Here is a 27561-nt window from a genome sequence, read left to right as displayed (position 1 = left end):
TCAGAACGTTGCTCTTTCCAGTAATGTGTGTGTGTGTGTGTGTGTGTGTGTGTGTGTGTGTGTGTGTGTGTGTGTGTGTGTGTGTGTGCTTGTGCCTGGTTGAATGTTCCACAGCTCTGTAAATTGTTGACTTTAAAAAGATAACTCACTTATACTTTGACCGGGCGATTCAAAACAACTTTGTGAAATGAAAGCGTTTTTTCAGGTTTAGTGAAACTCGCCCTGCGGTCAACAAACTCAAGCAGATGGAAAAACAAAACTGCAAAAATCTCAATTCGGATGAATGGATCAATGACCAGATCATCTTTTTTAACAAGAGTGATTCTCATTTCATTCACCAGCGTGTGGAAGACTAAAAAAAAACAACAAAACTTGATGAAATACAAGTTAATTAGGTCACCAGCCATCCATGGAGAAAGTCCAAAAAAACCTCCCATCTTACCTGTATCATCATCATCATCATCATCATCATTGTCATTGTCATTATAATAATCACCATCACTGTCATCATTATCACCATCAAAACCACCACCCTAACCACCATCATCATTTTCACCACCATCATCACTATCACCATCACCACCACCACCACCATCATCATCATCATCATCCCCATCATCATCATCGTCCCCACCATCGTCATCATTATCAACACCATTACCATCCTCTTCTCTGTTTTTGCAGCACTGCAATGATGACGTCCATAACTGCCAGTCAGACATGAACATCATGGGTGCCTGGAAGAGAGGCTACACGGGTAAAGACGTGGTGGTGACCATCCTGGACGACGGCATCGAGAGGAACCACCCAGACCTCTTTCAGAACTATGTGAGTGTGTGTGTGTGTGTGTGTGTGAGAAAGAAGAGAGAGAGTATGGTCAGTGAATTTCTCGGGTTTATCTATGGGTTATGAGTGCAGAGGAAGAAGTCATCTCATTTCAATTGGGTGTGTGAAATGTAAACAAGTAAAATCCATCTGGGCAACAAATGTTTGTTTCACTTTTCAGGATGTGTGCGCTAAAAAGCTTGTAAAATTAGATGGGGACAATACAAATCAGCCACCTTATTTCTTATATCAGCTTCTAAAAATGTAGAATGGAATGGAAGATCCAACAAAGCATCACTGTTAGCAAAACCTAGTAAAACTTAACAAAGTTTGTTCAACCGAAGAGGTTATTTGGGTTAATTAATCATCTGAGAGAGAAAAAGTAAGCGATGAGATTCACCTTTGGTCGTTGGGTTTGAGGTTTCGGAACACCAGCTACTGGAAACAAGCTAGCAACCGAGACATTGGCTTTGAACAGGCAGTTTTTTTTTGTGTCCGTGTAGCTTTTATGACTCTGAGGGACTTGGTCACTTTTGGTCACGGTAGTCGTAGACTTGGAAGGCTTTCTAGGAAATGTTTCATTTTCCAGTTCCTGGAAAAAAATGTTCATTTCAAAAGGCCTCTTTTAGCCTCTAGACTTCGACCTAACCCTTTTATCTCAGTCTACACTCTGCAGCATGTGTACCCAAAAAAGATATACAGCCAAGGGTAAGTTGTAGGAACGCTATGATAAACAATTCCACCGTTTTCTTTAAAAGAAGGCCCTGAAGGGATAGAATTTGCAGAAAGTCGTGCTGAAAACACAGACAGACGGTGGCAGCGTTCAAAATTTAAAGGACATCCTTTGTAAGGATGCTAGCTGCCATTAGCGTGCTAGCAATTTACACACCGCATCCGAGACTGACAGTCGGGGGCCACTGAATGACCCCCTGGCAGCGTCAGGGGTCATCAGTCGGCGCCGCAGATTAATTGATTTATAGCCTTGTCGATGACGCCCTCGCTGCTAGTTATTAGATCCAAACCCAAAACACCCCTAATGCCTCCATTTGTTGACGCCAAGGGGCCGTGCGGCGCCGCTGAGCGCACCAGGCTAACTCCTGATTGCGTTTGATTTGCAAGTCTGTGAGACGGGGATGCTAATGCCACCATTTGATTGGCTTGAGAGGAGTTCTCGACTCTGTTACTCTATTACACCTGCACCTACTATTGAACCTGTCGTCTCTAATGATGAATTCTAACCGTTTTGGGATGTTTTCTTCCCTCATGGCTACAAATCCCATTTAGGTGTTTTTTTTTCTTTTTTTTTCCCAGTTTTTTCCCCCCTCGTTGCGCTCTGTTTTTAACGCTCTCTTTTCTCTTTCCATCCACCCATCCAGGACCCGCAGGCCAGTTATGATGTCAACGGCAACGACGTGGATCCGATGCCTCGATATGATGCAAGCAATGAAAACAAGTAAGTGAGGAAATCATTTCTGGCCGTGAGGGAGGAAGAGAAGGAGAAATGTTCTTCTAAAGGGGGACGGAGTGAAACATTATAAAAGGCTGCAACGCCCAAATCTGTATGTTTTACATTTGGCGATAAGTGTTCCATTTGTTTTTACGTAGAGCTATGCAGCCATCCAGAGACACCGCATTTCTGTTGGTTTCTCTTTGTTTTTCATCCCAAATGTCACAGGGAGACGTCGGCAAACAATGGTAAACAGCAACATTAGTTTGCAACACTTGTTTTTCCAACCTGTAGATGTCACTCAATCTCAGTCACCGTTCCTCTAACCCCCAATTTACACCAGCAGCGTCTCCGGCGATTACAGTCAGTGTGCGAGTTCACACCAGGTGTGGCGCGGGTGCGTTTCAGAAGCGTCCTGGAAGCAGCGAAACGCGCCGCGCTGTTATAGGACGCCGCCGTTTATTTCGCACTTCGCGCGTAGCGACTGCGTCGATCGCAGCAAGTAGAATCGTTCAGGCAGGAAGTCAATGATGTGAAAACACGGTGGATCCAGTTCATTTTCATCATAATATACAGTGTGCTGTGTTATACTGTGAAACGTCAATGTGAAGTATCAGCTTCAACACTCAACCCACGGCTTATTATCGTTTTAATCATTATTTCCGCTCACTGCAAACATTAGGTAACCAGAAGGGGGACGAAAAAGGTTGGAATAATCACCAGACTGAAGCATGAGACACGCAAACAACAACCCTTCCCTGCTGTGATTTTAGCCAACGTGCGCTCACTCCGGAACAAGCTAGATGAGTTGCAAGCTAATATTACCCATCTGCATGAATACGGAACTGCTTCCATTCTGGCTTTTACTGAAACCTGGATGAATAACAACGACGGTGACAAAATGCTCCACATTGATGGCTTCGATTCCCCTATAAGACCGGACAGAGACAGCGAGCTCGCGAGCGAACAACATGGCGGCGGCGTCTGTCTCTATGTGAGCTCACGCGGGTGCTCTGCGGTTGTGGTGAGGTGAGGGAGAAGCTGTGCACCACAGACATTGAACTCTTGGCTGTCTCCTTTCGCCCCTTCTAATTACCTATGGAATTCCCACAGCTCTTTTTTATTCTGGTGTACATCCATCCCAAAGCTAGTGCTGCTACTGCTGTTGAGCACATCACAAGCTCATTAAATAAACTGGAACATACGTATGTCACCAGATTCTTCAAAATTCATTTTGGGTAATCTTAACCTCTGCTCCCCTGATAAATCACTCAAGGGTTTCCAGCAGTATGTCACCTGTACCACTTGCCGTAGGAGGATGTTGGATACATGCTGTTGGTTCTGTACTAGATGCTTTCAGGTCCATACCCCTCCCCCCTATTGGCACTGCTGATCACCATACCATCCTGCTTGCTCCAGCCTACAGACCTATCATAAGGAGGGTGAAGAAAGTCACCAAAAACATCAAACAGTGGACTAGTGACAGCATCCAAGCTCTGCAAGGTGCAATGTTTGAATCCACAGACTGGAATAACCTCCTAATTCCATCAGAGACATTGGGGACATTGTTTCATCCGACATTAACTTTTCAAAACGATCCAAAACGATCACCATTTTCCAAAACAACAAGCCCTGGGTTGCAAAAGACCTGAAAGAGATCCTCAACAAGAGAAAAAGGATTTTCTTTACAGGTTCAGAGTCTGAGAAGAAGGAGGTTAACAGGGAGGTCAGGCGTGCTGTAAAAACTGCTACGGTGGAGGAAAAATGCATTAAGAGGAATCTCCGCTCAGCTTGGCAGGGCCTTGAAACCATGGCTGCTGTGAACATCGCTGCCACCAATCACAGAATTATTAAGGTTGCAGACAGCAATCCCACTTCGCTCCCCAATGACCTTAACTCCCGGTTTGAAACTGACAACTCCACCCAAATAGCAGAGACCTAATCCTCACTGGAACTAGCTGACACCACACTCACCTTTGAAACAGTTACGAGAGGCCTCAGGAGGACAAGGGTCAACAGCTCCCCTGGCCCAGACAACCAACGTCAGCGGCCGTGACCTGAGGCTCAGCGCTGAGCAGCTGGGGGGAGTGTTTCCAATACTGTTTCAAAGGTCTATGAACACCGGCACAGTCCCCCAACTGTGGAAACTCTCCACTGTATTCCCCATTCCAAAGAAAACCACCATAAACACTCTGAATGACCTCGGGCCCGTAGCTCTCACATCCCTGGTGATGAAGGCCATGGAGGGAGTCATCAAACAGCACATCCTCACTGCAGCCGACGCTCAGATGGACCCTGCATTCAACACACTATAGCCCCACAATTAACCACTTCCACCTAGACAACGTACTGACTAGGTGGATATTAAGCTTTCTTACTAACAGGTCACAGAGAGTATCTCCAAATGCTGACACACCTCAACAGCCTCTCCTTAGGGCTGCGTGCTCTCACCTCTGCTATTCATCCTCTACACTGATGACTGCCGATCCACCCAGCGTCAGTGTCACCTGCAGAAGTATGCTGACGATACAGTCCTCCTGTCCCCGCAACTCATGTCTTGAGTTGAATGTAAGTGAAACCAAAAAGATGGTAGTGACCTTTTCGAACAGGCAGAGAGAGCTGGCCGCTGCATCCACCACCTCAACCCATGGGAAGCCTGTAGAGCAGTACAGGTACCTAGGCACCATCCTCGACAGCCAACTAAAATTCTCTTCTAACACAGAGGAGATCCTCTGAAAATGTCACCAGCGGCAGTATCTCCTGAGAAAACCCCTTTCCTTTGGAGTCAGAAAAAACATCCTGCTCACTTTCTACTACTCCTTCGTTGAGAGCAGCTCCACATTTTCCATAATGTGCTGGTACCACTCTGTCAGCCTCCAGAACAGAAACCGCCTGGAGAGTATGACCAAAGTCTGCTCTAAGATCATCGGACTTCCAACAAGACCCCTTTCCACCATCTATGAACAACCAACACTCCGGTTGGCCAGCAGGATCATGCAGGACCCCTTGCGTGCTCTATACTCTGCCTTTGATTCTCTGAGCCCCCACACCACCACCACCACCACCTATACACTCTGAAGAGTCAGCTGTGGTCGTTTTTATAGTCTGTATAGTCAAATAGTTTTTTGAATTGAAAATAATTATTTTTCTTTTTTACACACGGCGATACTTCGAGACACAGTTGGGACGGGCAAAAGAGTTTTGTATCACTGTTGTTTTCATTCAGTACACGCAGAACTACCTGGGTTGTCAGGCAATCTTGCAGTCCTCGTGTGAACCGATGGAGCTCCTGCGCCAGACGGCCCACTCGTTAACGTGTTTGGTGTGAGAGGGTACAGAGCGGCTTCCATGCGACGCTTTTGGTGTAAATTGGGGGTTAATGAAGTGTTACTCAACTATATGTATAGGGAATTTGCATTTGTTTTGCAGGACACACAATTCAATTCAATGATTTCAATGTTGACTAGACATGATATAAAGTGGGCTAGCGTTTGTGTTTCACTCAGTTCCCCGACCTCATTGCAGGTCCAATGAGTTGCGTTAGCCCGTTTGATTGTGAAATTTGTGGCCGTTTTGTTTTTCTTTTTTCGGAAAGCTTCCATCTGCGCGCGTGTGTGTGTGCGCGCACGAGAGAGAGAGAGAGGGAGAGAGAGAGCGAGAGAGAGATGGAGAGAGAGACAGAGATAAAAAAAAAAAAGTTTGAGGAGTAAATAAAAATAGAAAACTCATCTGTCCTGGATCTTGTCTTGTGCCAGTTTGGCTTGGTGTGTGTGTGTGTGTGTGTGTGTGTGTGTGTGTGTGTGTGTGTGTGTGTGTGTGTGTGTGTGTGTGTGTGTGTGTGTGTGTGTGTGTGTGTGTGTGTGTGTGTGTGTGTGGCGGCAGCGGCCCAAGTGTCTTGGCAGCAGCCCAGTCGCCTGCTCATAACACGTCGTCTTAAAGAGGCATGAGGGCTGCAGATGCAGCTCAGCGAAGCTGCTTTTTTCCTCCAAGGTGAAATTCCTGCCGGTCGGCGTCAAGTAGAGCCGAGATTATCGCTCCTTCATTTCACGAAGAGGGAAAAAAAGAAAGAAAGAAGGAAAGAAAAAGAGGAGACCTTAGTTCTGTTCATTTCAGTTTGGTTCTGATCTGTTCGGTTCGGTTTGGTTTGGTTCAGTTAAGTCTAGTCCAATTCTGATCTGTTCAGTTTGGTTTGGTTCTGTTTGTTCAGTTCTGTCTAGCTCAGTTCATTTCAGCTCAGCTCAGTTCATTTCAGCTCAGTTCTGATCAGTTCAGTTCGGTTCTGATCAGTTCACTTCACTTCAGTTCAGTTGTAGCAGGTAAGAAGCTGTGCGATGCTGGTCGACCTTTTTTGAGAGTGGAGAGGCATTCGTGGACTCCAGGATTCCAGGACTTCAGACCTTCAGCGGCGCCTTGTTGTCAAACCTCCAATGACGTGGCTGCAGTGGATTTTAATCCACCCGCTTGTTTGTCCTTGCGATCAAAAAGCTGTAGCTCTTTTTCTTTCCAACACTCGATGGAAGAAGCGAGAGCACCGGCCGGCTGCACGCGTGTCCATGAGTCACCCTTAAGTCCCCCAGAAGAAAAGTGTGTTTTTTAACAAAAGAAATATTGGAAAAAACAACAAGGAGAGCAAGAAGTGTTTGACAGCCGATTCAGGTGTCGATTCTTAAAGAACATTCTGATAGTCTGAATTAGCCGCAACATGAATAGACATAGAACCGATAAAAACACATTTCTATTCAGCAGGAATAATATTAATTATTATAATACTTATTATTGATAGAATTGACATTGTCTCATTCACAAAGAACAACATTTTTTTTTTTTAAAAACCATGAGGTGCTTTGAAGGAACTACTCACAAAACTCATCTTCTCTCGGCCTCGGTTTGAGTGCCCGTTTGCAGCAAGTCGACATTCAGCCACTTTGCGCCAGATCACAGCTGTGACAAAATCACAGCCTGAATGGAAACTGACGGGAAAACCAAGCTACATTGTAGTTGTCTGGATCTCAAACTCGTGCATCGCTAAGTTCTTTTAATTTATGCCAGACGGTGACGCAAACAGAGGGGGTGAGACAGGTACAGAGGGTGAGACAGGCAGCGAGGGTGGGAGAGGGTGAGAGTGTTAAATAGAGGGTGAGAGACGGACAGAGAGAGAGTGAGACAGACAGCGAGGGTGAGACAGACAGCGAGGGTGAGACAAACAGTGAGAGTGAGACAGGTAGAGAGGATAAGACAGGGTGAGACAGGCAGACAGGGTGAAACGGACAGAGTGAGTGAGACGGGTTGAGGCAGACAGAGAGGGTGAGACAAACGGAGATGGTGAGACGGACAGAGAGAGCGAGACAGGGTGAGGCGGGCAGAGAGGGTAAAACAGACCAAGTGGGAGAGATAGGCAGGGGGTGAGGTAAAAGAGATGCACTCTGGTTGTGTGGTGAAATGATGTTCCTGCTCTAAACAGAAGCAGTCACAAACATTTTGAACTGAAAAAAAACACAAAACTAAAAAAAACCCAAAAGCCTTGAAAATCATATTGGACGTTGAATCTTCTTTCAGGATTTACTAGTTTAAAAACATCTGTTTGGGTCTGAGTCATGAGTGTTGGCAGCTGAATGATTCTCTCTGACTATGATCCATTCCACAAATATTATACTATGTCTGGTGAAACCACATCCCTGCGGCACAGATGTTTGTTTTTTTTTAAAGCCCAACTAAAACACAGCGAGCTGCAGCCATACCCTTGATTTCATGAATTAACTGCCGTGAGAATTGAAACATTTTTAATTTTGAATTGACGGATTCATCCATCTCACGTCATTTCAATTGTATTAGATTACGGTAGATTAGATTAAATTCACATCAGATCACAAGTACAGAGCAATGCTTCCAACCAGACGTGCGTAGCAGTGAATTAAATACAAATGTACAGTATATACACATGATACATGATATAACATATATATATATGTATCTATATGTATATATATATATGTGTATATGTGTATATATATATATATACATATACATAGAGCGAGAGAGAGAGAGATACTGTTACATTTTACACTCTGGTCGTTAAAAAAAATGATACGTCAAGCAATTAAAATACCGTTGCAACCTGCAAAAACCAGCCAGTAGACGACAAACCCGCTTGTAGCAAGCAGATGTAGTAGGCGTCCGCTCCATGGGAGTCTTTCTGTCTGTGGAACTCAATGCTGGTTATGTGGATAAAAAACAAAAACAAAAACAAAACTGCAGACAGAGAGCACACCAGAGCTTCCTGGGACGTTACAGCAGTCAATGGGATTTGAGATTCTGCTGCTGCAGAAACTTTGAGCAAAGTTTAAGGAGGAGCATCACTGTAAATAAACGTCCTGCTAAAGTTGTGAGGTTTAGCGTGAAAAGGATTTTCTCCCTCCCGGGTCCCTTCCCTTCCCATGACCAACCCACCATCTCCCCATGGTGGACTTGGACCGGCAGGTCATGTTGGGTTGCCATGGCAGCAGTCAGAGCTGCTTCCAGGGGGCGCCGGAGATACAGATGTTCTCTTCAGGAGGTGTGTGTGTCTGTGTCTGTGTGTGTCTGTGTGTGTGTGTGAGACAAAGATGCTCTGTCTGGTGTCGTTGACCCTGTGCTGATTGTCACCACTGCTGTTACCGCTGGAATGTTACCCTGCTGTAACACTGTGTGTGTGTGTGTGTGTGTGTGTGTGTGTGTGTGTGTGTGTGTGTGTGTGTGTGTGTGTGTGTGTGTGTGTGTGTGTGTGTGTGTGTGTGTGTGTGTGTGTGTGTGTTCGTGCGAGAGCAGCCAGTGAAGTGTCAGCCCTCTGGACTCGGCACCGGTGTTATTCTTTCTCTCCGGAGTCGTTAGCGTTAGCGTGTTGTCATGGACTTCAAAGCTGCAGCTGCTCCTGTCGTCTGTCTGGCTTCGCAACATCGTAGAAATATTTACGTTTCCTGCAACATTTGTAACACTCCCAGCACACAGTAAATGGCTCGGCGTCCAGCTGCGTGTTTACATGTCGACGTGCGTGTTTATCAGGAGACGTCCGGCTGTTTACATGTTGTGTTGTGTTTTGTTTCTTTGTGCTGGACTTGTGTAACGAGTCGTCCGTTCGTTCTCCATTTCTTCTTGTTCTTCTTTCTCCTCAGACATGGGACACGTTGTGCCGGCGAGGTGGCTGCAGCTGCAAATAACTCCCACTGCATTGTGGGTATTGCCTACAACGCCAGAATAGGAGGTGAGCTTTGACTGTTTGCAAGATCGGTTTTCGGATTTAACGATTATGCAAAGTGTGATTGGTCACAATTACTTTTTGCACAATTAAAAATGTAATAGTCGTGTAACTATTTCAATAGCTTCATCAAAGTATTGCAGCTAATTACATTTGATTACATTTTGATATTTTTTTCCAAATTTTGAATAAATCACATAATAATATATAATAATAAATCTCAGCGTTCGGCTTCCGGCTGCACGTAAAACGATGAGAGCAGCCACAACAAACTTCAAACTTCAGAGCCTCTTTTCACTGCAAGTTCACTCCAAGATACAATGTCAGGGCAGCGCAACCTGCTGTCTTTCAAATCAGCAAAATCAATCACAAATGGTCAGATGTAATAATAAAAAAAAAACTACAGGTTTTTCCAGTGATGTAACTGATTGCAATTCTCTATATTTTGTAAGTAAATGGCGTAAGAACGTTAAATGTGACTCATCACTCCCCCGACACTGTCTGTCATCCACTCTGAAGCAGGCTGTTGATTTCAGAGAGAAGATGAAAAATTAGGCTTAAAAAAACAAACCATGTGCACAAATGCGGGATACATTTTTTTCCCTTTCTTCTGCACATCGCAGGTGTGCGCATGCTGGACGGCGACGTGACCGACATGGTGGAGGCCAAGTCGCTGAGTCTCCACCCACAGCACATCGACATCTACAGCGCCAGCTGGGGGCCCGACGACGACGGCAAGACGGTGGACGGCCCGGCGTCGCTGGCCAGGCAGGCCTTCGAGAACGGCATCCGCATGGTAGGAGGGGCCGGGTGGGGGTCCGAGCATTTTCAATCCCTGCTTCTTGCTGAACTCAGGGTCACAGGGGTCTGCTGGAGCCCATCCCAGCTGTAAGAGGTCATAGTGACACCCTGGACCAATCGCCACTTCATCCGAGGGCCACATAGAGACAAACGAAGACAGACAACCATTCGCAGTCACACACACACACACACACACACACACACACACACACCCACATATGATTCATTTAGACGAATTCATTTCAAGTTCCCAATTGACCTCACATGTATGTTTCTGGACTGCGGGAAGGAAGCCGGAGAACCCGGAGAGAAGTCGTGCAGGCACAGGGAGAACACGCAAACTCCGCACATGAAGGCCCCAGGCCCGGGAATCGAACCCGCGACCTTCTTGCTGTGAGGCGGCAGCGCTGACCAGTGGCTTTATGCTGAACTTCACACGTCCCTGAGAACCCGACAGACTGAACTCCACTTGGAGATCCGGTTGCTGCCGTGACTAAACCACGACGGTTGAAGGAGAAGATAAAGATTCAGTTGCCGAATCATCTGCGATTTATAATGTAAATAATGTGGCGCAGCAGCTGCACCAACATGTCCAGCTCTTTAATAGTTTAATAGTTATTAAACTCTGACAATATGCAGTTAATTGGACCAGTTTGGCAAGAGTTTCAGCTCACATGGTGTTGTTTTGGTGGACTTTGTTTAGGAATCTCTTAAAATCACATTTGATATGTAGTATAAAGTTTCGGCAGTATCAGTGGCCTTGCTTACTTACTGGGTCTTAATTGTGATTTAAATGCTCCGGAAACCAAGTGTTGCTCAACTAGGTCACCTATACGAAGGTGATGTCATGTGTTAGTGTGATTCTGTATGGATTCTCGAGCCTTGACGTCATATTGAGGGTAATATGAGCTGTATTAATTTAGGGTGGACAAAATATGATGTCACTGTTGGCCTGGACGTGAAATGTGCTGTCTTCCCTGTCTGGGAATCTCAACATTTCCCTACCAGTCTGCTAGCAAAGCTGCATCTCATCAGAAAGAGACAACTTTTTCTTTGTGGTGGAAAGATTGAGCCGTTTCTTTCTCGTCGTCGTCTGTTTCGAACTGGAAGCAGCAAAGCTCGAGCTGAAGACCGTCCGCTGGCCAGCCATTGGCTGGATCGTTGTTGTTGTTGTTGTTGTTGTTGTTGTCGAGGTGTGCAGGCCAAAGCAGGGTTTTTCAAACTGTGCCGTGGCCACACCAGTGCAGATAATGTGGCATGAAATTTGATCCAATTTCACTTAATTGGTCTAACAAATACTCACATTCCACTGTGGAGTGAATAAATTAAGACGCTATATTTTATTTCTGGGTCAAGGAAAAAAAAAAAAAAAAAGAAAAAAAAGAAAAGAAAATGGTTGGAAAGTGCTGGGCTAAAGTGTGCGTCCAAAGCTGCTGTTTGTGTTTGAACGCTAATCCTTATGATTGTCTTATAATCATAAGGATTTTTTTTTTTAGTAATATTTCATACAGACGTGCTGGAAAAAGATCCACGCGGTCGCTTTTCTGTCGAGAGCAAACGCTCAGTCAGAATCTCTGCCAGCACGCTGAGTACGGGAAGAGGGACAAACAACAACAACAACAACAACAACAACAAACAACTAACAAAAACAAGCGCGTCCAGACAGGAAGAGAGTGAGAGCTAAAGAGCCTCCGCTGGGTTTGCGTGCGTGCGAGTGCGGCTCTCATCAGGGCTGGTAAGATTACTTTGCATATGTAATTGGTTAAAAATGTAGTTGCAAAGTAGCTATTTCGATTACTTTTGTAATCAAAGTACATATTATGACATTATTATCACTTTTCTAAATTTTGAATACATTTTTAGTCTGTTTACTTGCGTGCTTGTGTGTGTGTGTGCGCGCGCTAGTGTGTGTGTGATGTGTGTGGAGCCGAGGTGCGATGCCGTGCCTGTGAGTGTGACACGCTCATGCGTGACACGCTGAGGACACGGTTGTTTATCACCTGCAGCCGCTGACACGGTTCACCCCTGAGACTGCAGCCCTGCGTGTGTCCAGGAGCAGGGAGTGCCAGAGACGTGCGTGTCTGTGCATGCGTGTACATGCACGTGTGTGTGCGCACGCCCTTGACAGGAAGTGTGATTTGTTTCTCCAGTGGTTTTTTGCCGTCTCCTGGCTGACCCTTGACCTCCTCCTCCACCTCTTTCTTCTCCTCCCCTTCCTCCTCCTCTTCCTCCTCGACCCCCACCCCCACTTCCCCTTCCTCCTCTTCCTCCTCCTCCTCCTCAACCACCACCCTCGCTTCCCTTTCTTCCTCCTCCTCCTCCTCCTCCTCCTCGACCACCACCCCCGCTTCCCCTTCCTCCTCCTCCTCCTCCTCGACCACCACCCCCGCTTCCCCTTCCTCCTCCTCTTCCTCCTCGACCACCACCCCCGCTTCCCCTTCCTCCTCCTCCTCCTCCTCCTCCTCCTCGACCACCACCCCCGCTTCCCCTTCCTCCTCCTCTTCCTCCTCGACCACCACCCCCGCTTCCCCTTCCTCCTCCTCTTCCTCCTCGACCACCACCCCCACTTCCCCTTCCTCCTCTTCCTCCTCCTCTTCCTCCTCGACCACCACCCCCACTTCCCCTTCCTCCTCTTCCTCCTCCTCCTCCTCGACCACCACCCTCGCTTCCCTTTCTTCCTCCTCCTCCTCCTCCTCCTCGACCACCACCCCCGCTTCCCTTTCCTCCTCCTCTTCCTCCTCGACCACCACCCCCACTTCCCCCTCCTTCTCTTCCTCCTCCTCCTCCTCGACCACCACCCTCGCTTCCCTTTTTTCCTCCTCCTCCTCCTCGACCACCACCCCCGCTTCCCCTTCCTCCGCCTCTTCCTCCTCGACCACCACCCCCGCTTCCCCTTCCACCCCTTCCTCCTCTTCCTCCTCCTCCTCCTCGACCACCACCCTCGCTTCCCTTTCCTCCTCCTCCTCCTCCTCCTCCTCGACCACCACCCCCGCTTCCCCTTCCTCCTCCTCCTCCTCCTCCTCCTCGACCACCACCCTCGCTTCCCTTTCCTCCTCCTCCTCCTCCTCCTCCTCGACCACCACCCTCGCTTCCCTTTCCTCCTCCTCCTCCTCCTCCTCCTCGACCACCACCCTCGCTTCCCTTTCCTCCTCCTCCTCCTCCTCCTCCTCGACCACCACCCCCGCTTCCCCTTCCTCCTCCTCCTCCTCCTCCTCCTCGACCACCACCCTCGCTTCCCTTTCCTCCTCCTCCTCCTCCTCCTCCTCGACCACCACCCTCGCTTCCCTTTCCTCCTCCTCCTCCTCCTCCTCCTCGACCACCACCCCCGCTTCCCCTTCCTCCTCCTCCTCCTCCTCGACCACCACCCCCGCTTCCCCTTCCTCCTCCTCTTCCTCCTCGACCACCACCCCCACTTCCCCTTCCACCCCTTCCTCCTCTTCCTCCTCCTCCTCGACCACCACCCCCGCTTCCCCTTCCTCCTCCTCTTCCTCCTCGACCACCACCCCCGCTTCCCCTTCCACCTCTTCCTCCTCTCCCTCCCCTTCCTCCTCCTCCTCGACCAACACCCCCGCCTCCCCTTCCTCCTCCTCCTCCTCGACCACCCCAACCTCCCCTTCCTCCTCCTCCTCCTCCACCTCCAGGTCTCCCGAGCGGCTCTTTGCGTCTCGCTGCCGCTGGGTTCAAGTCATTTTGCAGGAAATTGACTCTAAACGGCAGCTAATTGGATGGTGAAGGGATGAGACGGCTTGAGATGAATAATCATGGAGGATGAATTCAGTCAAGGGGCTTTTTGCTCCTAAAACTCCACTAGTAGCTGGCTTTGAACTGAGTTAATATAATCCCAAATCCAAATACGCTTGGGATGTTTTTCTCTCTCTTGTCATATTGCGTAATGTCTTGTGGGGAAAAAAAAACTATTTTTGCTGCTTTGAATTTGAAGCCAACTGGTTGCACGTGCAGTGAGTCTTATTAAAATTGAAACGTCCATCAATGCGCTGCTGGTGGTTGAATGCAGCCGGGAGGAAAGTCGCTGTGGAAACACAGTCGCAATGCAAACTACATTGTTTTCTCTCCTCTCTTTCTCTCTTCTGTCGCTGGCGGGGGGGAAGCAACAAAGCAACGGCCTTGCATGGATTCTTTGTTCTCTTCATTGGAGCTGGTTGGACTGGACTGGTGCTGGCCGGCGTTTTTGTCTTGATGAATAATGCAATAAAGTCAAACGTTAAATATAAGTGGGCAAACGTACGCACACTCACGCACGGCTGCTGGAAGATGATGAAATGCGCGGAAAAGACTTGGGAGTGATTTAAAATGTGTTTTTCAGTCATAAGTCTTTTTTTTTGGGGGGGGGGGGGGTGGTTAAAAAGTAAAACATTGTTGGGACATTCAGTGTTTCTGACTGACAATCGTCTCTGTGGCCAGTGTTTCCAGCCAGTTTGTCCCAGTGATTCAGCCGACAGGACGGCAGTCAGGGCTGCTCAGATTCCACCAGTGGCAAAAATTCACTAATAAAAATATTAAAATCAGTCTCCAGACTGGCAACAAATTCCCCGCTGAATGAGAGAAGACCTTATTCAACATTCGGCAAAGTTAGCTGCAAACACAGTTTTTTTGCTAATGAACCCTTGGTGATGTCATAAAGGGCAGACTGATCCCTCTGCCAGCCACGGTCAGGTCTTGGCTCCGCCCTCTGAGGCCACTGTTTCATGATACTAGTCATTTTGCTGCAGACTGCAAACAGAAGCTTAATTTAAAATCTTGTTTGTTTTTTTCTTTCTTAATCTAGAAATATTTTTTATTTTATTTTATTTCTTTATTTCTGGGGAAATATAGTTCTACACACTCTCTATTTTTCATCCATCAAGATCCAAACTTTTTTTTTTTTTGATACAGTGCCCGTCGTACACTCACTGCTGCCGCTCTGCACACTGCAATCCCACAATCACACAACAGGAACGGACAAAAGCCGAGGCTCTCTTATGTTGATCCTCTTCTCTGCTCTCTTCTTCCTCTTCTTCCGTCAGGGCCGGAAGGGCCGCGGCTCCATCTTCGTCTGGGCCTCGGGCAACGGCGGCCGCAGCAGGGACCACTGCTCGTGCGACGGCTACACCAACTCCATTTACACCATCTCCATCTCCAGCACCGCCGAGAGCGGACGCAAGCCCTGGTACCTGGAGGAGTGCTCGTCCACGCTGACCACCACCTACAGCAGCGGGGAGAACTACGACCGCAAGATCGTAAGGACAACCAATATCTATCTATCTACCTATATATCCATCTATACATCTATACATCCATCTATCTATCTATACATCCATCTATCTATCTAATTATCTATCTATCTATCTATCTATCTATCCATCTATCCATCTATCCATCCATCTATACATCTATACATCCATCTATCTATCTAATTATCTATCTATCTATCTATCCATCTATCCATCTATCCATCCATCTATCCATCTATTAGGGGTGTGAATCTTTCACTCACAAAACGATCCGATTCAAATCTCGATTCACAAGCTACGATCCGATTCAGGGACGATTCATAAAAAATAGTTAATAATTTGGTATGATTCGATCCAATTCGGTTCAGTGCGATTCAATACAAATGGACAATTTAACCCCAAGTGCTTATTTTTACTTTACCGATCTTCACCGATCCAGGGCTCCATCAACCGATGCACTCGGATCTCATACGTCACAGACCGATAACCGGTTCAAATCGGTTTATCTTTACACCACTACTATCTATCCATTGACCCATCCATCCATCCATCCATCCATCCATCCATCGATCTATCTATTTGGCAAAAGACAGGCAGCAGCAAAATACCAAACACAGTTACAATTAACACAGATAAAACACAAACAAATAAAGTAGAATGAAACATATAAAAAGTCAGAAAGCAGGTAACCAAAAAAAACCCAACACATCCATGTAGTGGAGTCGACCTCGAGTGACCTCAGTTTAGAGTTAACAGTCCTCAAAAGAAATGAACCCCGTTAGTTTCCAGTCAGTTCAACATATTTATCCCAGGCTAAAGGTGCACAGTAGACAAAGGGCCTTTTTACCCAACTCAGTATTTGGACAGCTGGAACAGAAAGCAACAAATAATCCGGAGAACTTTGTGCCTGAAGTGACGAGAGATGTGCTGCTTTTCACCTCCCCTGAAGTTCCTCGAGCTGAATTTAGCTCCGAAAAACACAAACGGGGAATATGTGAGACAGTCGGGAATTATGAAAAATCTCTCTGTGATTGGCTTTAAGTTGCTTAAGACTTTGCTGGAGTTGAGTCCACGACAAGTGGACGAGTGCCAGAGCCTCCAGTGCACCGTCACGGTGGAGGATAACAGGATGTATGTTGTGTTTTTCCTTTTTTCCCTAAAATAAAGTCGAAGTTGTCGCTTCTTCTTTCTTCTTCTTTCTTTCTTTTTTTTAAATAGAACAAGAGCAGTTAAAAATTCTGCAACATCCCCCACTAATAGTCTGCTGTCGTTAAAAAAAAAAACCATAGTAATAATTGAAAGAAAAATAATGCATGAGCGAATAAATCTTTGTGGATTCAGCGACGTCGGCTGGTTTGATTTCCATCACTCGTGCGCTCACTCTAGACCAGCTCGTTGGCCTGGCACCGCCGTGGTGAATTCCCTTGACTTTTGACGCACACACACACACACACACACACACACACACACGCATGCACACAACGACACACACATGCTGCTGCTTTGACAGGTGGTGTGTCGTGTAGAACTTCACATGCATTTTGAATTTCAGTCGAGCGCATTTCATCCTGTAGACTTGAAGTGAGCAGCTTCTAACTGTGTGTGTGTGTGCGTGTGTGTGTGTGTGTGTGTGTGTGTGTGTGTGTGTGTGTGTGTGTGTGTGTGTGACTTGAGATTATCCCTTTAAGTTCTGGGTGAAGGGAGGTTCCTCTAAAGAGGGCCGTGTCTGGACGGGTTCCAGGTCTTTTCTCGGCCGACTCGTCTCGACTGAGAAGCAACGTGCAGCTGTATTTTTTTTTTAGATGCCTTCTGCACATGTGCAGAATTTCCATTTTATTTATTTTTCGCGTGTCCTCTGTTTTCACTTAGCTGTTAAATCAATGCCCGGAATTCCTGGAAAAATCATCCAAGTGTGTGTGTGTGTGTGTGTGTGTGTGTGTGTGTGTGTGTGTGTGTGTGTGTGTGTGTGTTTTTCCATAATAAAACGATGTGTGTGGCCTGCAGGTGCGTCAGACAGAACCCCCACCTGCCCCCCAACCTCTCCTATGTCTGACTGTCTGTCTCTCTTTCAAGTCTTTCCTTTTGACTCAATTAAAATGTCTCCACAGATCACCACAGACCTGAGACATCGCTGCACAGACAGTCACACAGGGACGTCAGCCTCGGCTCCCATGGCCGCTGCCATCGTTGCTCTGGCCCTGGAGGCAAAGTAAGATCCACTTAACTCCATCCCTCCTCGTCATCGCTCCTCACTGTCCCTCACTAACCCTCACTGCTCCTGTCCCTCACTGTCCCTCACTGCCCCTCACTGTCCCTCACTAACCCTCACTGCTCCTCACTGTCCCTCACTAACCCTCACTGCTCCTCACTGCTCCTCACTGTCCCTCACTGTCCCTCACTAACCCTCACTGCTCCTCACTGCTCCTCACTGTCCCTCACTAACCCTCACTGCTCCTGTCCCTCACTGTCCCTCACTGTTCCTCACTGTCCCTCACTGTCCCTCACTGTCCCTCACTGTTCCTCACTGTCCCTCACTAACCCTCACTGCTCCTGTCCCTCACTGTCCCTCACTGTTCCTCACTGTCCCTCACTGTCCCTCACTGTCCCTCACTGTCCCTCACTGCTCCTCACTGCTCCTCACTAACCCTCACTAACCCTCACTGTCCCTCACTGCTCCTCACTGTCCCTCACTGCCCCTCACTAACCCTCACTGTCCCTCACTGCTCCTCACTGTCCCTCACTGTCCCTCACTAACCCTCACTGCCCCTCACTGTCCATCACTAACCCTCACTGCTCCTCACTGCTCCTCACTGCCCCTCACTGTCCCTCACTAACCCTCACTGTCCCTCACTGCTCCTCACTGCCCCTCACTGTCCCTCACTAACCCTCACTGTCCCTCACTGCTCCTCACTGTCCCTCACTGTCCCTCACTGTCCCTCACTAACCCTCACTGTCCCTCACTGCTCCTCACTGTCCCTCACTGTCCCTCACTGCTACTCACTGCTCCTCACTGTCCCTCACTGTCCCTCAATAACCCTCACTGCTCCTCACTGTCCCTCACTGTCCCTCACTGTCCCCCAATAACCCTCACTGTTCCTCACTGTCCCTCACTGTCCCTCACTGCTCCTCACTGTCCCTCACTGTCCCTCAATAACCCTCACTGTCCCTCACTGTCCCTCACTGTCCCTCACTGCTACTCACTGCTCCTCACTGTCCCTCACTGTCCCTCAATAACCCTCACTGCTCCTCACTGTCCCTCACTGTCCCTCACTAACCCTCACTGTCCCTCACTGCTACTCACTGCTCCTCACTGTCCCTCACTGTCCCTCACTGTCCCTCACTGTCCCTCACTGTCCCTCAATAACCCTCACTGCTCCTCACTGTCCCTCACTGTCCCTCACTAACCCTCACTGTCCCTCACTGCTACTCACTGCTCCTCACTGTCCCTCACTGTCCCTCAATAACCCTCACTGCTCCTCACTGTCCCTCACTGTCCCTCACTGTCCCTCAATAACCCTCACTGCTCCTCACTGTCCCTCACTGTTCCTCACTGTTCCTCACTGTCCCTCACTGTCCCTCACTGTTCCTCACTGTCCCTCACTAACCCTCACTGTCCCTCACTGTCCCTCACTGTCCCTCGCTAACCCTCACTGTCCCTCACTGTTCCTCACTGTCCCTCACTGTCCCTCACTAACCCTCACTGCTCCTCACTGTCCCTCACTGTCCCTCACTAACCCTCACTGCTCCTCACTGTCCCTCACTGTCCCTCACTGCTCCTCACTGCTCCTCACTGTCCCTCACTGCTCCTCACTGTCCCTCACTGCTCCTCACTGTCCCTCAATAACCCTCACTGCTCCTCACTGTCCCTCACTGTCCCTCACTGTCCCTCACTGTCCCTCACTGCTCCTCACTGTTCCTCACTGTCCCTCACTGCTCCTCACTGTCCCTCACTGTCCCTCACTGCTCCTCACTGCTCCTCACTGTTCCTCGCTGTCCCTCACTGCTCCTCGCTGTCCCCCACTGTCGCTCCCTAACCCTCGCTGTTCCTCACTGCTCCTCACTGTCCCTCACTGCTCCTCACTGTCCCTCACTAACCCTCACTGATCCTCACTGTCCCTCGCTAACCCTCGCTGTTCCTCACTGTTCCTCACTAACCCTCACTTTCCCTCACTGTTCCTCGCTGTTCCTCACTAACCCTCACTGCTCCTTACTGCTCCTCACTGCTCCTCACTGTCCCTCACTGCTCCTCACTGTCCCTCACTAACCCTCACTGATCCTCACTGCTCCTCGCTGTCCCTCACTGTCCCTCACTAACCCTCACTGTCACTCGCTAACCCTCTATGTACTTCAATAACTCTTTCTGTCCTCGACCTTTGGTCTAGCTGCACCCAACTCCATCATTCGGATATTATTTTTTCAACCCTGTTTCAGAGTTTTTTCCCCTTCAGGCGATTGTCACCCTTTGCTTCTGCTAAAAAAAAACAAACATGATAATTAGCCTAAATATTTATGATGCTCTCAGAAATGAACTGTTTCTGCACAATGTTATAAAGCGTGGGTTCAGTACCATCAAATATTGACGGTGGATGTCGAAATGGAACTCAGACTGCCCTCTTCCAGTCTGAGTTCGATAAACGTTGTCTTTGTGCAGCTGTTGGCCCTCAGACTTGGAGCTCAGAGCTAGTCTCTGTATTTTTTAGTGTTTAACAGGACATTAGCTATCGTTTATTGACCAGAAAGCCGTGAAGGTCACTGGAAAAAAACAACTTAATGCGGCGTAATAAGCGCACATGCTCCGGCCGCATACTAAAAACCAAAACGCAGACACACATCCCACGAGTGGAGGGTTGTGTTGCTGGTAGAGTGCTAAAATCATCTATTATACCTCGGCTTTTTTAAAATTCCCAGGATGCAACAGTGTCTCTCGGTCTGTTTGTTTTAGACTGACCGTCACCTTTCTCTCTAATTTAACCTCTTTTAAATGTGGTTGGCTCCATGATGCATTGATGCAGTCACTTATGTTCACACCTGCTAATGTGCACACCTGCACATCAGCCGTCCAACCAGTCATTTTTACCTCTCCGAGGTTTTCTAACAAAGCAGACAAAAAAAAAAAAAAATCTGTGCCATCAATATTTCATTTATAGTTGAAATTCTGATGATGCTGTTAAAAGGGGGCTGGCCTAAAACACACACACACACACACACACACACACACACACTGCTCTCTTCAGCTTTAATACTGGAATATGATCACTGCATATACAACCATTTTGACTTCAGGTGTCTTTTCAGGTGAGAAATGTTGTATGCCTGATGATATCAAAATATGGAGTGAAATGTAAAGTTGAGTTCTTTCAAACCGTCATTCTAGTAAACTTTTTCCATGTGATTTGGAGTCCAGATATTGAGTCCAGGCCCAGTGTTGTCCAGATGGACACTTTCTTTTCCTTGTTTTTTGGTTGTTGTTATTGTTGTGGATGTGGCTGCTGCTGCTTGTGATCCGCTGCTGCTTTGGTTAGTTGTGTGCACGTTCTTCTCTGTGACTTGGTCACATGTCGAGCTGCTCACTGAGCCGAGGACACTTTATTTAACCTGGATAATCCCGCTCCAAATCGGCACAGCAGAAAATATTCTGGGGTTTTCCAGGAACGTAAGCCTGTTTTCCCCTCCAGCCAGATTAGCCGGCGCCGCGGCGCGCTGCCTGTTCGCCGCCTGTTCGCCGCCTGTTCCTGTCCGCCCACCCTTCGCTTCCCTTTGGTTCATCTCCACTGGGTAAACTTTTGAGGCAGAAAAGGGAGGGGAACTGAGCAGGGCTGGGGAGAGGATGAAAGGGGAGAGAGGTTTAGACAAGCTGCGCCGCAAAGATGCTATCTGCTAACTGATGGATGGAGACTTTGGCTCAACATGTGAAGCCACACTGGGCTGAACCGTCTCAGTTCTCTTGCTGTTTACAAGCAAGAGCGTCGACACTTTATCTTCGTGTTCGAACAACAAACAAAGAAAGTCATAGCAAATGAACAAAGTGCAGCGCTAAAGAGAAAAATCGTTTTCTAACTAGTTGATTGATTGATTGATACTTTATTAGCTAGAAGCTCGGTCCTTCTCACGTGTTGAACGGACGTTTGGTTTATTCGCTCTGCCTTTGTTTTTTCTTTCTGTCTTTCTTTCTTTCCTCCTTTCTTGGGAGGGGAAGATGCAGATAAGTCGGGCAAACTCGTAGACGGGAGTCTGCCTGCGACTGCCCGCGAGATAAGCGGCAGAAAGCCACTGATTTACTGGGAGAACCTTTAAGAGACAAAACCAAAGACAGATGGACTCAATTGAACGGCTCTCATTTCTTTCACAGTCTTCCACATCAACACCCCCCCCACCCCCTTCTTCTGAATAGGAGTTTTAGAGCAAAGTCTGGAGTTCAAAGGCTGATGACTTCACTGGTTCATCTTACATCACTGCTGGAGCAAGAGGGGAATCAACCCCCCCACCCCCCCACCCCCCTGCACGTTACCCATTTGTGTTTTCATCCGTAATCACGGTGGAGCAGCTGAGCGGCACCAGACATGAGACTCCTGCCCAACCCTCCCACCCCCTTCACCGCTTCCTCGTTAATTAGAATTGGCTTGTTTATGGGGGAGGCTGTTGTGGCCTAGATAACGATGCCAAAGTCACTTTTAATTAATGACCATAAAACATTTATGGGAGCGTAATTACACAGTGCCAGCTACGCTTATTAATATTGATCTGACCGTTAATTATTCTGACTTTTCCCGCCGTGCCGCTCCATGTGCTGCAACCCTTTGATAACTCTCCACGCATCCCCCAACCTCCGAACACATCCAAGACTGACACAGCAAACTTCAAATGTCACTTTGTTTTCCTCCATTTTTGAAAGTCAAGTTACGCGGTGAACCTCTTTCTGAAGCACGCCAGTTGTGAACGATATGAGGGGGGGGGGGGGGGGGTAAATCACATCACGTTAAAATCCACACAGAGCTCCTGCACACATGCAGCAGACTGGAGGAAAAGCAGCCAGTGTTTACAGTCACCTAGGTTTCATTTTACATTATTGGCTGCTGGACACATGATCTTTATTTGATTGCACGCTGTGTTTCCTCGCTCTGAATTCTGACTTTTTAAAGGTACAATAAACTAAAAGATGCTGGAGGTCTCAGTGATGCAGCTGCAGCTCACAGTGACAGTGGACGCAACCCTCGGCATAAAATACCAGCCATGGAGATGTTTTTTACTACAACAGATATTTATTGTTTTCGTTCTTTTTTTTCTTGACTAATGCAGGTCATCAAGCTCTTGCTGATGTGCAGCTCGCAAATGTTTAGTTAAAGTTCTTGTCGTCCTCAGAAGAGCAGCGCAGCTTTTCTCAAACATGTTGCTTCCTCAAGTGGAATAAAACCTCCAGGAACAACTCCGATATAAGACACAATATAACATTGAAATATGCAGCATAGTATATGAATCTATATTTATATATTTTTTTTTCTTCTGTCTTCATGTGCGTTGTCCCTTAAATCAAACATGCTTCAAACAGACGTAGCGATAAATGAATAGAGAAGCGGTGTAATGAAAGGGTGGGGAAACATCATGCAGCAGTAGCCAGTTTAAACTGACTGAGCTTTTATAGAATTAAGTGTGTCTGCGGAGGAATCCTTTGAGCGTAATCTGTGAAATTCAGCGTGCTTAGATTTCCAGCAGATGTTGAGGATTTTCAAAGTCCTCCAGTCCATTTCTTCTTCTTCTTCTTCTTCTTCTTCTTAAAAAGATCACAGAGAGCCGTGGAGGAGGAGGAACCTTCCCCTCATGCCAGCAGCCTCGATGGGCTAAATGCTCAGAAAAAAGCCAGTGTATTTGTGTGGCCCTGTGCACGTTGTCCTCCTGCCGTTGGCTTTTTATTTTCCTTTTCTTTTTTTATAATTTGAACGTTGGATGCATAGAAAAAAGAAAAAAAGAAATCCTAAATGTCTGGTGGTTTGGGCTGCAGATTAATGTGAAGGTCTCAGAGGGCGAGGGAGTCACATGAGGAGAGCAGGAGGGGGCTGTGGTGGTGGTGGTGGTGGTGGTGCTGGGGAGCTAGCGAAGCATCTGGCCGGCATATGAGATGATGAGAGGGAATCCCAGGAAACTCAGTGACCCACTTCTTCCTGCTTCTCTGCCTTTAATGTCGCACTTGGACATCAAAGAAGTGGAGACACATGGCTGCCATCTCCTAATGGATCTCACATGAGATCTGAAGAAGGGTTGGGGGAGGGGCGAGGGGTACGTGGAGGGAGGGGTGACCTAACCCGGCCGCTCTGTCCACTCCCTCTCCGTGACCTCATCTCGTTTGCATTTCATCCTTCAGCTTCTACTAATGATTTTCTCACCGTCCCGCTCTTTCTCCCCCCCCCCCCCCCATTTTCATCCTGTGTGTAATAATCTGCAGCAAATGTCCCGTGTTATGCAAATTTCGCTTCTCGCTGCTGCTCTCTGGAGTCTGCAGCTCTAAGATTAACTAAAGTAAGAGAGTGTGAAGCGCACACCTTTATCTTCAGGTTATAATGAAACAAAGTGCAGGCCAAAAAATAAAACAAAATCCAAAATCACAATTTTGTACATCGGGTCCATCGGCCGGAAATAAGAAAGATTCAGCTCTTTCATCTATTCCCGAGCCAATCGGTGCTAAGAAATAAAGATCTGTCCATCATCCAATAGTGATGTCACAAAGGGCCTCCATACCTGGCCAGATTTCACCTTGTTGTTCTCACATGTTCTTTCACTTTGTAGTCCTGTGATTCGAGTCTTTGTCATTTTTTTCATCATGCTTCGTAAATAATGTGAGTTTGTTTTAATGTGTTCCTTTTTTCTTTTTTCTTTCCTTCCTGTTGCTATGCTACGCTAGTCCTCTGCTAACATGGAGAGACGTCCAACACATCATAGTCAAGACATCCAGAGCAGGACACCTCAGCGCCCCCGACTGGAAGACGAATGCTGCTGGATACAATGGTATGCGCGTATGCACGCACGAACACACACACACACACACACACACACACACACACACACACACACACATCATTGTTTTATTTACTTTTAACCACAGTTCAATTGTCTCATGTGTGAGACACATGTTTGTGTTGGATTTGTCTCTGACCAACACAAGTCCTCACCGTCATTAAAAGCAGGTGAAAGAAATCAACAGCTTGAATTGAGCGGCTGCTGGATCTTGGTGAACTGGCGTTGCCGCTTTGGCAAAGGAAAACACAACCAAAGCGGAGAAGTGGCGTGCGCTCGTTGTTGTTGTTTTTTTGTTTGCCTTGTGTGTGTGTGCGTGCGTGCGTGCATGCGTGTGTGTGTGTGTGCAGCAGAGTGAGCACCGGGGGTCAGTCAGGCTGAAGGCCCAGTGGGCCTGGAGACTTTCCAGGGTCTGTGTGTGTTTTAAACAGGAACTAAAGTGAAAGTGAACAGGGAATGTGGGGAGGAGAAAGGAAGGAATTCTGATTGTAGCAGCTGTTCCCAGACTTCTCGTCTTCGTTGTCCTTTTTGTCTTCTTCTTCTACTTCTTCTACTCGTATTTCATTTCTAGATGTTAACCTGATAAATCTGACCTTTGCTTTTTTTCCATTTACCCCAAAGTTCCTTTTTTCAGTTGCAAAAAAATAAAGATTCCTCTGAAAGCTTCTCCTCGAACCTTCTCCTGACTCTGGTGGCTCTCTCTTGTGCTCACAGTCAGTCACCTGTACGGCTTCGGGCTGATGGACGCCGAGGCCATGGTGAAGGAGGCGGAGCGGTGGAAGCAGGTCCCCACTCAGCACGTCTGCGTGGAGAGCGCCGACCGACAAATCAGGTAGGGTGGGCGTGGCCTCAGGAATCTCGCCGTCATGTCCTCTGTAAACTTCTGCTTTTTGTTGGGATTAAGAAATAAAAGGGAGGCAGGAACTGTACGCGAGTATACACTTTAATTCACGTATCCATGATCTGTATGTTAATAAAAACCGTAAATCCGGTCAAATTTTACACACTGGACCTTTAAAGGCAGTGTTCACCTGCATTCACCTGCAGTCGGGGCGACAACAAAACCGTGCAGACTTAACAATCTTCCGCCTCTCTTTTTCTCTCGCCACAATGCGTGACTCGGAGCAGCATTTGGATTGACCAAAACTGTTTTTTTTTTTTGCTTTTACTTTTTTTGACATATATCTTTTCCTCCTTCGTTCCTTTTCATTCCCTTCCTTTGGGTTTTTTTTTGGGCGGCGAGTCGTGTGTTTGAGGCTGCAGTTGTGCAAGCTGTACCTTGATAGGGGCCAAAGCATTAGTTCTGGCAGGGTGGTTCGCACATAAGACCTTTACTGCACACACACACACACACACACACACACACACACACGCGCGCGCGCACAGAGACCAAGTGGGCCAAGGCTTCACAGCTTGTTATTCTTGATGCAGCTGGAAGCCTGGAGCTGCTCTGTTCGGCTGGCTGGCTGAACTCAGGGTGGGGGGGGCGTTCGGCGGGTGGGGTGCGGGGGGAGGGGGGGGGTGCTTCGGAACTGGTTAGCTTTCAGTCGAGGTCTCGGTGGCCAGCGACTGCAGCATTATGGGTGTCATTCCGTCTGTTCTGCTCCACTGCACCAGGCGGCCCACAGGAGGGTTGTGGGAAGAGCAGCTCGTGTCAGAGGCGCTCAGGGAGGGAGGGAGTTCCACCTCTGGTTGGGTGTGTGCGTGTGCGTGTGCGTACGTGCGTGTGCGTGTGCGTGTGCGTGTGCGTACGTGCGTTAGCCTTCTTTGATTTGAACCAGCCGGATTTCCATCTCCGTGTTTGCACTTGCAAAAAAAAAAAAAAAGAAGAAACGAAAGATCATCTGATTTGATTTAGGCCCAATGTTTTTTTTTTCGACTCATGCAAGATGAAGGTCAAGATCAAGATGAACTTTATTTGTCCCACCAGTGGGACGTTTGTCTTGGGCTGATTCAGCCACACTACTGGCCGTTAATACAAATGTATAAAGGCGTTGATACAGGGGCACATGACAGGGTTCGCTAAAATGCTCATGGCAGCGTCAGTGAAGTGCAGTAGACGGCTGATGAAAGTGTCGGATGTGTCAGCCGCACAATGACTGACAGTCTGCAGGAACAATTTAAAACCAGCAGCCCTTAAACATGCTGCAGTGCAACAACAGTTAGCAACATTGTTGTACCACTGATTTGAAAATACACATAAACAGTATTGATTGCCTTGAGGCTTTCAGGCAGTCTCATTGGACCCACTTGTATTTTGACCCACTTGTATTTTGCACATAAAGATCGTCATGTGTAATGTTGCTCTTTCAAGCTTAAAAGCAGTACGAAAATAATTTTTCAAATGATTCTCAAGAAACTGCGGCCGCACAAAGAAGTTGTGCGTCATTCAGTGAACACTGGGCAGAGCCACAGCTGGTGTCCAGACTGAACGTAATATTCCTGAAAACTTCTCAGAGTCCGACACCGGCATCAACTCTGTCTGTTGCCGGGGCGACGGCATGTTTTGTTTCCGACTTGACGAGGGCCAGGATGGAAACGCACTCCTTTTCGCAGGCCTTTTCTCTTATGAACTTTCTTCTTCTTCTTCTTCTTCTTCTTCATAACTTAACAGAGAAAAAAAAATTTAGATTTTATTTCAGCTGAAAATCAGATGATAAAGTTAAGTTGGATGGAAGAAAAAAAAGTTTTGTCTCCTGGAAAAAAAAAAAACGTTTTAACTAAGTGCACTTTTACACATTTGCGTACTTTATTAATCCCACAAGTGGCAAATTGTCAAGAAGAGCTTCTGGAGGAAAGCGCCAACACACAAAACAGCAGACGGCCGGCCGAGAAAGAAGCCAAGCGCTGAAGTGGCAGCGAGAGAGAGAATGTAGTAAATATATAAATAAGTAAACGATCCGTCCATCCAGTCTGCTGGCGAAGCAAATCGCACGAGGAAGGAAAGGAGGCGAGAGTCCGTCCGTTGGTTTTGAAAGGAGACCAAACACAACAATACAACATGGCGCTCAGAGGATAAA

At 47.5% G+C, this 27561-nt stretch overlaps 1 protein-coding gene across 3 annotated transcripts in view; it reads left to right on the top strand.

Annotated features, from left to right (window-relative positions):
* Positions 1–27561, top strand: part of pcsk5b (proprotein convertase subtilisin/kexin type 5b) — a 94874-nt gene that overhangs the window by 19126 nt on the left and 48187 nt on the right. For all 3 annotated transcript variants that reach the window (XM_076025876.1, XM_076025878.1, XM_076025877.1), the window contains exons 4-11: positions 685–828; positions 2202–2278; positions 9421–9509; positions 10127–10299; positions 15329–15541; positions 17644–17744; positions 24429–24532; positions 25256–25373. In XM_076025876.1, coding sequence (XP_075881991.1) covers positions 685–828; positions 2202–2278; positions 9421–9509; positions 10127–10299; positions 15329–15541; positions 17644–17744; positions 24429–24532; positions 25256–25373 — 1019 coding nt within the window. The remainder of the gene's footprint in view (positions 1–684; positions 829–2201; positions 2279–9420; positions 9510–10126; positions 10300–15328; positions 15542–17643; positions 17745–24428; positions 24533–25255; positions 25374–27561) is intronic.

This window comes from Nelusetta ayraudi, unplaced genomic scaffold, assembly GCF_046127955.1.
Source record: "Nelusetta ayraudi isolate G7.1 ecotype Tasmania unplaced genomic scaffold, CSIRO-AGI_Nayr_v1 ptg000018l, whole genome shotgun sequence".
Taxonomy (NCBI): Eukaryota; Metazoa; Chordata; class Actinopteri; order Tetraodontiformes; family Monacanthidae; genus Nelusetta; species Nelusetta ayraudi.
This window is presented reverse-complemented; position numbering and strand designations above follow the sequence as displayed.